At 41.2% G+C, this 12,187-nt stretch overlaps 1 protein-coding gene across 5 annotated transcripts in view; it reads left to right on the forward strand.

The window, feature by feature from the left end:
• The window catches only part of WDR64 (WD repeat domain 64), a 143,016-nt gene that overhangs the window by 21,717 nt on the left and 109,112 nt on the right, over positions 1-12,187 (forward strand). For 4 of the 5 annotated variants that reach the window (XR_007411944.1, XM_025430516.3, XM_035719396.2 and 1 more), the window contains exons 3-6: positions 3,853-3,955; positions 7,322-7,425; positions 10,626-10,655; positions 12,046-12,156. Coding sequence is in view for 4 of the 5 variants with exons in the window: in XM_035719396.2 (XP_035575289.1) it covers positions 3,853-3,955; positions 7,322-7,425; positions 10,626-10,655; positions 12,046-12,156 (348 nt within the window). In the remaining variant the exon portion in view is untranslated. Of the gene's footprint in view, positions 1-3,852; positions 3,956-7,321; positions 7,426-8,505; positions 8,708-10,625; positions 10,656-12,045; positions 12,157-12,187 lie in introns of those variants that run through there. The other variant, XM_035719392.2, reaches the window with a different exon arrangement.

Below are 12,187 nucleotides of genomic sequence, written 5' to 3' on the forward strand. Positions count from 1 at the left end.
ATATCCATGACCAGACATTTAACAGACATGCTGTCACACTCACTGTAAGAATATTCCAAAATTGCAAGTTGAGTCAAATAGCTGCCTGTAAACTGCTTTTAAAATATAGGTGTCCTAGACATATAGAACATTATTTCAAATTTTGTGACAACACATATGGTGTGTAGTTCTCACACCCCTGAAAAACAATGAAATTTATTAAGACAGAAATAATCATCATTAACATCATCATTTCACATTATTATCTAAAATTTATTATCTCACACTATTGTCTGGAGTTAAATCAGTTGCTAGCATTTGGCATGTTTTGTGTTGTATTTTGCACAAGTGATGTAAATCATATTGTACTGCATTTTGAAAATGAGAGCAGAACTCTAGATTCCCATGCCCTAGTTATTCAATCACACGCTAATTTAGGTACTGCTACAAAGGGATTTTGCTGATGCAATTAATGTTACTAATAAACTGAATTAAAATAGGGGGATTATCCTGGATTATCTGCATGGGCCCAGTGTAATATTTGAAGGGCCATTGCTGGTGCGAGACAGAGGGCCCAAAGAGACGCCTCTGGGTGCTAAGTGCAGCCCCAGTGCATAGCCAGCAAGGAAAAGGGGATCTCAGGCCAACGACCTGAATGACCTTAGAACAGATTCTTCCCCAAGTCTCAATAAAAAACATGTCTCTGCTGACATCTGGATTTTAGCTCATCAAGACCCATGTTGGCTTTCTATGGAACTGTGAACTAAGAAATGGGTAGTGTTTTAAGTCACTATGTTTTCGGTTCTCTGTTTTGGTAGCAGTAGAGAACTAACATAGAGGGCAAAGTGTCAAGTTCAAGAAGAGTGTGTCTGCGGTTACAACCACCACAACCCAAAATGTAGCTATAAGAGGAATTCAAATTCCACGGCAGTGGGACAAGTTACAACACTTGGAACATGAAGCTGGAGACAGAAAAGCAAGAAAAGGACTAAGGATTATTTTCCATAATTGCCTTTGGGAGGCTTGTTGTATTTTTGTCTTTAAGATGCACAAAAAAAAAATTTTAAGTAGGTTTTGCGCCCAACATGGGGCTTGAACTCACAACCCCAAGATCAAGAATCACATGCTGCAGCGACTGAGCCAGCCAGGATGTGCAAGATATGAACATCCCGGAAGCAAGTAAGAAGAAAGCAGAGATAGATGAGATATTGAGGGGAAAGGTGACAAGCTCTGAGGATAGCATGAAGGGGATGGGACAGAGAGCAGATGGAGATTAGGAAAAGAGAAACACATCTTCCTCTGAAAGGGATAGAAGGAAGAAAGGGTGTGTCCAAATCCAGGTTGGTTTTGTAAATAGAGTGGCAAAAAAAATGCCAAGGAAGCTCTCATCTGTGGCTTGCACTCTCATCTAAAGTGGAAAGTGAGGTAAGTTGTGAGAGGGACAAGGAGGTGGGCACACATGTAGGATAGGAATGCAGAGATTCAATACTATTGCTGTGCACCATGATCGAGATCACCCAGGGAAGCATGGGTGATGGCTGGGGCTACCGAAGCCCTAGAAGGATGGAGCACCTGAGTGATTGAGGAGCTCCTCCAATGGGCAATTTCCTCTGAGGCTTATCAGCCACAGCAGCATGGGTGCAAGCCACACAAGCGGTTGTGTTACCCTGCACTGGGGGTTCTTGCCAAGCCAGGGCAAAGTGGCGGGAAAGGAAGGACCGTTGTATGGATATATGAGTGAGTGGCACATCACGATTCTAAACTGGGTAAGAAAGGAAGCGCAGGCCACAAGGACCTGATGGGTTAGGAGGGCAAGGCGCTGCGTTTCCCTCCTAGTTCTAGTTGGCTGGGGAAGTCATGTAAACTCTTCCCAGTAACCCTTTCCCACACTATCCATTTATTGCAGTGCCCACCTGACTAGTGTTTTTTATGAAAAGAACTAGTTCCAACCCTAAGTGGACTGACAGTTTTAAAGTACTATCCTCCAGAGAGGTCAATTTTCTCATGAGTAGTTGTGGTCTTGATATAATTTATTATTTCTATGCGGCCTTAATCTAGGCTTTCTAATGGTAGTGTTAGCTAATATTTGTCTTAAACAATTATTATGTCCGAAACACAGTGCAAAATGCTTTACACACATCACCTCATTTAGACATCAGTTAAAAAAAAAAAGAAGTTTGTCCTTTTCTTCTACTAATGAGGAAACTGAGACGTAAAGAGGTGAAAGTGTTTATCCAAGTTCTGAATGCCAGGTAGTTATAGAGACTGAACTCAAAACACTGAGCTGTCTGATTCCACAGCATATGCTCTTTGCCAGAGGCCATATCATGGGTTCAAATGACACAGTGCTAAGGTGCAGACTAGGGGTGCCAGGTGGCTTAGTTGGTTTAGCGTCCAACTCTTGATCTCAATTCAGGTCTTGATCTCAGAATCATGAATTTGAGCCTCATGTTGGGCTCCACAGAGCCTACTTTAAAAATAAATAAATAAATAAGTTGCAGACCAATACATGACTGTTAACTGGATATTACACCAATCAGTGAGGATGAGGAAACAACAGTGATACAAGATTCCTGTCCATTCCAACATGGGTCTACTGAAAGCACTCTTCTCCTTTCTCAATCCTTCCCAGGGCACCAGATGCTAAATCCACAGGTTTTGTATGCACGGAAAATGAGAGGTGATTTCTGAAAAGATAAAAAATTATTTGAGCTCTTATTAGAGAGTGATTTTGCTGATGGGAAGAGAGAATGTCTAGATGATCTTGAACTTCTCACAATGAAATCTAATTATAGGAAATGATAAAAGTTTTCACTGTGTGTTAGGAGATCTGGATGTGGGGAAGGTAAAGGAGGAAGTAGCACCATTTGTGAAGCAGCTGATGAAAGGAAATGTTAACCTAAGATGCTAAACTAGCATCAAAATAAACAAATATTTATAGCTGGTTTTTATTACTTTCAATAGACTTAGTCTCCAGATTTTTTTATACTGAAAGTGTGGTCCCTGTGGAACTTGTTAGAAATGCAGACATTCAGGCCCCATCCCAGACCAATTAAATCAGAATCTGCACTTTAAAAGGGTCCCCCCCCGCAAAAAAAATAAAATAAAATAAAAGGGTCCCCAGTGGTTTATACACACATTGATGTTTCAGACATTCTCTACAGTTCATTCATTCATTCACTGACAAGCACCACTTAGTCTCAACAGTATGAGAAATAATTGTGTCATTAATTTATGAGAATTTTGTTTCTGCATATTTGTAAGACAATTGAAGAACAGCTACCTTATTCTTCAAATTCCTTGGAATTACAGAATTTGACTATTTATTCACATAGAATACTTTTCCTTCTTGGGATTCCTTCATAATAATTTATTTTCATGCCATGCCTTCAGAGTAGGATTTGGAATTGTTAAATAGAGAAACTGCACTATCTCTTAAATGCCCAAACTCTCCTTAGTAGGGATGAAAAAAACTTGCCCAGGAAGATTTATGGAAAATGGGTAGGACAGGTCATTTGAGAGTCACCAAATTCAATGTCAAGATTGTCAGTGGGGAGCCTGTCTGATGAAGGCTGATTTGATTTCCAAACAAATGTTAGCTCCTAAAAGAACTATCAGTGTAAGCAAAGACACTAGGCTGGTACACCGATTCATCCATCAGAAAGAAGGATCAGCAGCTGTGCAGAAATTATGCACTATCAGCATGTGATGTGTTAAACATAATTAACTGCCTTCTCTTGCCACGGGCAATCCCCTGGCATTTAGAAAGCTACGTATTGACCATTCATCCAAATTAAAATTTAAATTTTAAATTCAACCAACAGCCTACCTGGAGATATTGTACATGTTTATGTGTGTTGTTTGGCATTTTAGATCTTTGGATACTTCTCCTCGGAAGAAGATTCTCTTGCTTCCCAGATGGATGAAGAAAATTTGGTTTTCCTTGTTTCTAGAAAACAGCGAGTTGTAATTTCAGGTGATATTTTTTATTTCCTTTCCAAATTAATATGGGTTTTAATATTTTCTCAAAAAATTGGGAATGAAACAGAAATTATACCTGCAATTAGGTTTTTTTTTAAGATTTTATTTATTTATTCATGAGAGACACACAGAGAGAGGCAGAGACACAGGCAGAAGGAGAAGCAGGCTCCTTGCAAGGAGCCCAATGTGGGACTCGATCCCAGTCCCTGGGATCACTCCCTGAGCCAAAGACAGATGCTGAACCTCTGAGTCACCCAGGTGTCCCTATACCTGCAGTTGTTTGAAATATGATCATTGCTCTGAAGGACACTAATAAGGAATATGAGGAGGAGACAATTCACATTATTCTGAAAAGGTTCAGATCTGTACAGGAGTGTGGGGAGAAGAAGCTCTGTATAGGAGTGTGGGGAGAAGAAGTTGATTTGGAGATAGGAGCATGGTGTTGACATTTGAAGGAGGGCCTGGGGAAGACCACCCCAAGCAGGTGCTGGGAGACCTGGGAGGGAGGGCTGAGAGTGGGGGGTGGGGGATATAGGGTAGGGGAGCCCAAGAAGAGAGGGCAGGTGTGGGGTCAGGTGTGTGGGCTTGGGGGTGGAGGAGCAGAGAGGGCAAAAGGCCTGCACAGAAGGGAGGCATGGTCTGAGCTACACTTTAAATGTTCATTAGGGGGCGCATGGGGCTTAGGTCATGATCTCAGGATCCTGGGATGGAGCCCTGCTGAGTAGTGATCGTCACTCAGCAGACAATCTGCCTTCCCCTCTGCCCCAATCCCTGCTCGTGCCCTCTTTCACCTGCTGTCTTTCTCAGATAAATAAATAAATAACCTTCAGGAAAAAAAGATGTTCATTACAGCTTCCAAGTTGAAAATATTCCAGGGTGAGGGGGGACACAAGTAGAGAGAATGGTAGTGGCTTGGAACAGGATAGTGTCCTCAACCTTCATTAGTTTTTCATTATATTCATATTTTTTCATTATAGGAGTCACTAAGGAGTCTTTTAGACATTTTTTACCTGATTGCACCCCTCCCTCACTCCATGACATTTTAATATGTCAGATATACTATGTATCTGTTTACATAAGTTTGTGTCTCTGTGCTGTGCTTTATACACAAAAAGAACAAGACTCATTTTATTCCCCCAAGAACCAGTCTGCACTTGAGGATCATATTTTGTCTGTTGAGAATGCATGTATTAGGCTGATATCACTGGAGTATGAGATCCATCCACTTGCTTTTCCTAAGAGTGTTCAATTATAAAAACTAATTGTGCTGGAAAGAGGTCCCATGTATGTGGTTTTATCAATTCAGTACATAGGCAAAAAAAATGGTGTCCAATATTTTTTCAAAATGCACAAATTAAAAACAAAAACAAACCCTTAATAACAGTATTAAGGTGTTTTCATTCTTTTTTTTGCAGTTTAATTGCTTTGTGCATTTATTAGCTAATATTAATGCAACAAGGAGTGAACAAAAGCTCACAAACAATCTACACAGTTTCACAAGACACATAGCAGGGAAAAAATTAACTTAAGAAGGATCAACAGTATCCTAAGGTCTTGGTGGACGTATTCCTGGGGAGGTGGACCTCTAATTTCTGGTGGAGTGGTCTCATTTCTGGAGGGGGCATGCCTGTAGGTGTCCCTTGAGCAGGGGAAAACCCAATTGGTGCACCCATGGGTGGTCTCATACCAGGTGGAGGAGCCATAATGCCTGGAGGTGGTATTGTTCACCCCACAGGAGTGGGTGGGGTCCCCTGTCCTGGTAAGTATTGAGTTGGGGCCCCAGAAATGTTGGCAGTAGCAGCAACTGCAGCAGCTGCTACAGTTCCTCTTCCCTGTGGAGTCTTTACCAGCTGGAATGGTCCCCCAGCGCCTCAGACAGGACCTGCTAACCCAGCAGGAGCCTGGGGAATTGGAACACCAGCCAAGAATGCCTGTCTCAGTTCCTTCTGGAAATCCACCACAGGGACTTGCTGCTGCTGAGATTGTCTTCGGTACAGCTGACATTCTTGGTTGCTCAGTGAGGCTGTCCTTCTATGTTTGACTTGGACTTCCACCTCTGGGACGTGCTGTTCTGTAGTCCGTCTCATGTGTAAGCAGTCCCTCAGGAGTGGAGGAGGAGGTGGAGAAACTGGTAGAGGGAATGTGAAATGGTGGGGCCTCTGGCACTTCCTAAAAATGTGAACCATGTAGTTTGCATTTGACATCGTAATTCCAATCTGTGGAGAAGGGAGTGGGAGGTACAGGCTTCCAGCTGCAGGAGGAGGAAGTGCAGAGTGTAGTCAATGATGTGTACCATTCACAGCACCACATGGTGACATGGTAACTGCACTTGTGAACACTGTACAACACGGAGTTGTTGAATCATGACGTCATCGTACACCTGAAACCAGCTCTACCCACAGGGCCCGCCATGTTGAGACCCTGAGCCTGCACCACCAACCATGAAATGCGGTGTTTTCATTCTTTTATGCCCAAAAGCCTGAGATCATATTAGGCTTTTGTTCTGTGTAAACCATGATGGTGACAGTTCAAAGAAAGGATTCCTGAGAGATGCAGAAATCTCAAAATAAAATGACAAAAAGATGTTTGGAAAGCACATTCTCTGTAAGATATGCCTTCTATTTGAATATGTGACAGGAGCATGAGTGTAATTTTCTCTGTGAATTCATGTACCATACTGAGTTGGAAAGTATCATAGATTCAGATTCGTATCTATGGGGATAATTAAGCAATGAGATGTCCATCTACAAATGAATGGATACAGAAGATGTGATATATATACACAATGGAATATTACTCAGCCATCAGAAAAGGTGAATACCTACCATTTACATCAACATGAATGAAACTGGAAGGTATTATGCTAAGCAAAATAAGTCAATCAGAGAAAAACAATTATATGGTTTCACTCATGTGGAATATAAGAAATAGCATAGAGGATCATAGGGGAAGGAAGGGAAAATGGAATGGAAATAAATCAGAGAGGGAGACAAACCATGAGAGACTCTTAACTATAGGGAACAAACAGGGTTGCTGGGGGGGAGGAGGGTGGGGGGATGGGGTACCTGGGTGATGGGCATTAAGGAGGGCACCTGATCTGATGAGCACTGGGTGTTATACACAACTGTTTAATTATTGAATTCTACATCTGAAACTAATGATGTACTATATGTTGGCTAATTGAATTTAAATTAAAAAATTTTTGCTAAAAAAAAAGCAAGAGTTGCTGGTTCTACTCTACATTTTAAGCAAAAAAGTAAAAAAGGTTGTTTTCTTACTCCTTTCTTTAAAAACAAACCTAACAAATGAGTTTTAAGATCTTTACTACTGGGAATTGAAATGAATATTATGCTGTTGACAGGTAGTAGAAGACGGGATGTGATTAAATGTATCGTCAAGATTCCTCAGTTGGATTTACTAATAACAGCTTCTCAGAAAGGATTAATAACAGTCTTTAATAGCCAGGTAATTTGAAAGCTTGGATTCCTCCCTCTTCCTTCTTTCCTTCCATCCATCCTCCCTCCCTCCCTCCGTCCTTCCTTCCTCCTTTTGTTAGTTCATTTATTTGTTCCTTCCTTTCTTCTCTTTTGCCTATGCATTATGCATATTTATCAGGTGCAACAGAAAACATAAACATATTCAGAGTTATTCCAAAAAATAAAGCCAGATGTTGCTAAAATGAGAAGATTGCTGAGCCCTGGAGCAATTTTTGAGATTTTGGTAACTGCATTTGGCAGTGTTCCTCAGGGAGTCTTTTTTTTTTAAGATTTATTTATTTGTTTTAGAGGGAGAGACAGAACATGAACGGGGGCGGGGCAGAGGGGGAGAGAGAATCTCAAGCAGACTTGGTGCTGAGCACAGAGCCAGACTCGGAGCTGGATCCCATGATCCTGAGATCAAGACCTGAGCTAAAATCAAGAGTGCCACCCAGGCACTCCTCAAGGAGTCTTACTGAGCCATGTGGCATCAGCATAATTAAAGGATGATCCTGGATAACTTCTCAGATAAAATCAGAAAAATTCACGAGCTAAGTGATTTTGTCATAATCCTAACAAGTATAGAAGGTCCCGACAACACCCTTGGACTTGTTAAAAGGCGGCTCACATTCTGGCTCCTCTATTTTACTAGCTATTCTGTTAAATAGGGAACTTAATGAGCTGGCTTACATGTTTTCACACCTCTTCACATTTATAAAATGAGGACAGCAGAACCAGTCCTCTCTCCCTCAGAGGGCTGTAGTGAAAGTAAATGACACAATGAATGTAAAAGGACTTTATCCAATTCCCATATACATGTAGGGTATTACTATTATTGTCACTTAGTTCTAAATTTGTAAGTTTTGGACTTCCACTTTCAAACTATCAGAGATTTTATCAACTATGCAGTATTTCATTATGAAAGTAAACATGAACATTTGGTGTTAAATAGCAAAACAAATAATTCCAATTATTAGTTGATTTGCAACTAGAGACAAGCTTTACAAGTAAACTAAAAAAATAATCACATGTTTAAAACTGCAACAGTAATGTTTAGCCCTTCAGGGATCAGAGTAGCTGGATCCTGTCAGAGAAGCAGGCTGCCTCAGGAGGTGTGGTGGAAGGTTCCTGGTGTGGAATGGAATGGAGCCTGGCCTCCCTGCCCAGCTTGGACACTTGCCAGCCCTGTGTGTTACTTATTCATCTCCATGCCCTGGCTCCTGTCATTCAGAACCAGAGAGCTTCTCTCCCAAGACGGTTGTGCTGTTTACGTGAGTTACTATTCACAAAGTGCTTAGTTAGCATCACTGTAAGCACTCAGGAAACATTGGCAGTTGCAATTATGGACAAATGGTGTGAAAACAAAACTGGATTGTCTCATATAAAGATGAAAACTTTCCTCCTTTTATCTCCTTGGTGCCTTATTTCCTTACCTCTATTTCCTCAAAATTAGAACTAAGATGGAATGTAAAGAAAAACACAAGAAGGAAAAGAATGATCTTCATAATGAAATGGCTCAGAATTATATAAAACAAGTGAGGTGGCATTTTCATATTTCCAGAGACATCCCGTGCATGAGCATGTGTGTACCCACACACATTCATTCACATGTGCTTCTAGGTGCACACATGCATATCACAAACACATCTGTTTTTACTAAAACCATGTAATTGGAGAGAAAAAATTGCTAGAAATTATTTGAAGATTTGATACACCAAGAATAAATGGCATTTTGAATGTTGCATGTCTTACAAATACGATGACACATTCTGTGAAAAAATAATCAGTAAGGTGGGTCACAGGAAAAATTTATTAAAAGGTAGTCATTAGTAATGCAAAATATAATATGTTAATCCATGATTTAGGCTCTGTATAAAGTAAAATAAACACAGTTAAGGATTTGCAGAGTGCTCTCTAGAGAGCTTCCTGATATAGACTGTAAATGTTATTAATAAAAATTCCTGCAAAAAAGGCTAGATTTTCAAAATTCAGGAGATATCTATACGGATTATGCAATTTTTAAAGATGATAAAAGAAATTTAAACACGTGCTTTCCACTAAGGATGGAAGTAGAAAAATAGGAGAGGAAAACCACAGGCGTTCTATTCTCTGCTCACCAATTTCCTGAGGGCACTTAATTTTTCCCACCTGGAAAAAAGTTCCTGATTGGAAAAGCCTCTTTGAACATTTTTTTTTAAATATTTTATTTATGTATTCATGAGAAACACAGAGAGGGGAGAGAGAGGGGCAGGGACACAGGCAGAGGGAGAAGCAGGCTCCATGCAGGGAGCCCGACATGGGACTCGATCCCGGGTCTCCAGGATCACACCCTGGGTTGAAGTCGGCGCTAAACCGCTGAGCCACCTGGGCTGCTCAGCCTCTTTGAACTCTTCAGATGAAAGACAGTCTGAGATGACCAGGACTAACAGTTTTAGTGATCTAATTTACTTTTCCCTTTTTTCACATAATCTATTCCTTCTGGGCAGCCATTTTCTGTACTTTTCCCAAGACTACATGACCATGCCAGAGAAACTAGGTCATTAATATACTTCAAATACCTTGACCTTAGAAGCAATTAACATGCCCTAAGGGGAAAAGAGACTTCTCAGGTACATTATAGCTCTGCATGGAATAAATCTATGATTCCCCACCAGCACACGACCCAGGCATGAGATTCATGCAATAGATACTTATCCAGTAAAAGAGGAAGCCCAGTGGAGAGGATGTTCTTATGTCTCTCAGGAACCTGAGAGATAACTATCAAATGAGGCAGTACTTTTTTTTCCCACGTTAAGCTGTATCCATATTGACCTATTTAGCCTTCTTTTGGACTATTCTAGCAGTTAGTATTATTTCACCTTTCCACTTTTTGATAAGTTATGTTGCTCTGAATAACTAAAGAAGGTGAGGTAGTTTGCAAATAGGGAAAAATCATTAGTACAGTATAAGACTCTGAGAGCACAGTCGTCAAGGTTAAGGACAAGCCACAGAAGCACCTAACCGTGTCCAAAGCAAGAGGTTCCACAGAATTATTCCACAGAGCCAGGCTTTTCACAGAAGGTAGAAATGACAAGTGAGATTAAACCACGGAGATAACGTGTCCTTTTAGTGCTAACATTCCCGATTTTAATTGTAGTGCCTAAATTTTAATTTTAGTTAGGTTTCATTATTCTTTTCCTTTGCTTATAGATGAGAGTACAGACCAGCACCAAGGTCACGGTAAGTACATGTTATAAACTCCTAATGAAGTCCGATTTGGGGTTGTGGTGATGGTTCCTCCATAACTAATCACAATCTCAATGCAGTGCCGAATAGGCTCTAAGAATAAGATGAAGCTAAATTTATTTTGGAGAAGTGCTTGGAGACATTACTCCCTGGAAGCTTCCATTTTGTTTTTTTATTTCTTAAGGATTTTATTTATTTATTCATGAGAGACAGAGAGAGAGAGGCAGAGACAGGCAGAGGGAGAAGCAGACTCCCTGCAAGGAACCCGATGTGGTTCTCGATCCTGGATCCCGGGATCACACCCTGAGCCAAAGGCAGATGCTCAATCACTGAGCCACCCAGGTGTCCCTAGAAGCTTCCATTTTAAAAGTCTCATTGAAGTTTTTCCAAGTGCCTACTATTGAGGAATGTAAAACATGGACAAAATCCAAGCTGGGAGAACAACAAGGAAATGGCCAAGGGAAATACTTTGAAAACATTTTATTGTAAACTTGAAAATAGCATATAAAAATTGAGTCTAATTTTGTAATTTACTTAATCCTTATCACTAATTGGAGAAAAGCCATGATGACTTGCTTTCAGAGTCCCACTGTGGCTTCGTGAGACATGGGGACATGCTTGCCTTTTCAGCCTGCTTCCATGCCCTGACTGCCCTGAACTGCACAGGAGGGTGCCAGGCCACCTGGCAGAAGAATCTGCCTTCTCTCCAAGCCTCTGAGCCTTTGCTTCAAAGGCTGAAAACAAAACAAAACAAAACAAAAAAACAACAAAAAAACCAAAACCCACACACATTAGCATTCCTAACAGAGGTCTGAAATGCATGCAGCAGTGTCTGGAACAGTAGGCGCTCCTGAATGGGAGCTATTGTTCTTGCTTCGTTGTATGTCGTTGACATAACAGCTCCTACCCATGCCAACTTGGTGACTTTAGGCAAGGCAAGACCAACTCATTGGGCTCTAACTTGGTTATTAACCAGATGATCACTAAGGTCTTTTCTAGCTAAAAAAAAATGTGCATGGGGACAGGGCCAGAGAATTGGCTTAATCCAGCCTCCTGGTGCCCCCGTGAAGAGCTGTTCTCATGTAAGGGAAGGGTGCACAAAGATGCCCGTTCTGCTGGTGGCTCTGGGCCTCCAGGAGCTGCAATAGGCACCAGTTCATTACTCTCCAGCTGATGGTGCTGAGAAACTCAAGACAGGAGTCAAAGGGCAAAAGATGAGAGCCTTTCCTCCAGACATCAAAGAACAGACATCGCAAGGCTCTCCTGCAAGTAGGAGGGCAAAATGAGGCTTTTAATGTAACGAATCTACTCTTTAGTAACCATTACCATGTGATAGACCAAAATATATTATGCCCCCATGCCCAACTCTCTGTTTTTCTCTCAGGATACCTCCTGGATCACAGGATGTGATTACCTCTCACAGTTGAAAAGAATCGTTGCCACTACAGAAAGGACCATGATTGTCTGGGATTATAAAGCTCAAGGCGGTGGCCAGGTATTGTGCCAAGAGAAATACTCCAAGTACT

Source organism: Canis lupus, chromosome 7, assembly GCF_003254725.2.
Source record: "Canis lupus dingo isolate Sandy chromosome 7, ASM325472v2, whole genome shotgun sequence".
Lineage (NCBI taxonomy): Eukaryota > Metazoa > Chordata > Mammalia > Carnivora > Canidae > Canis > Canis lupus.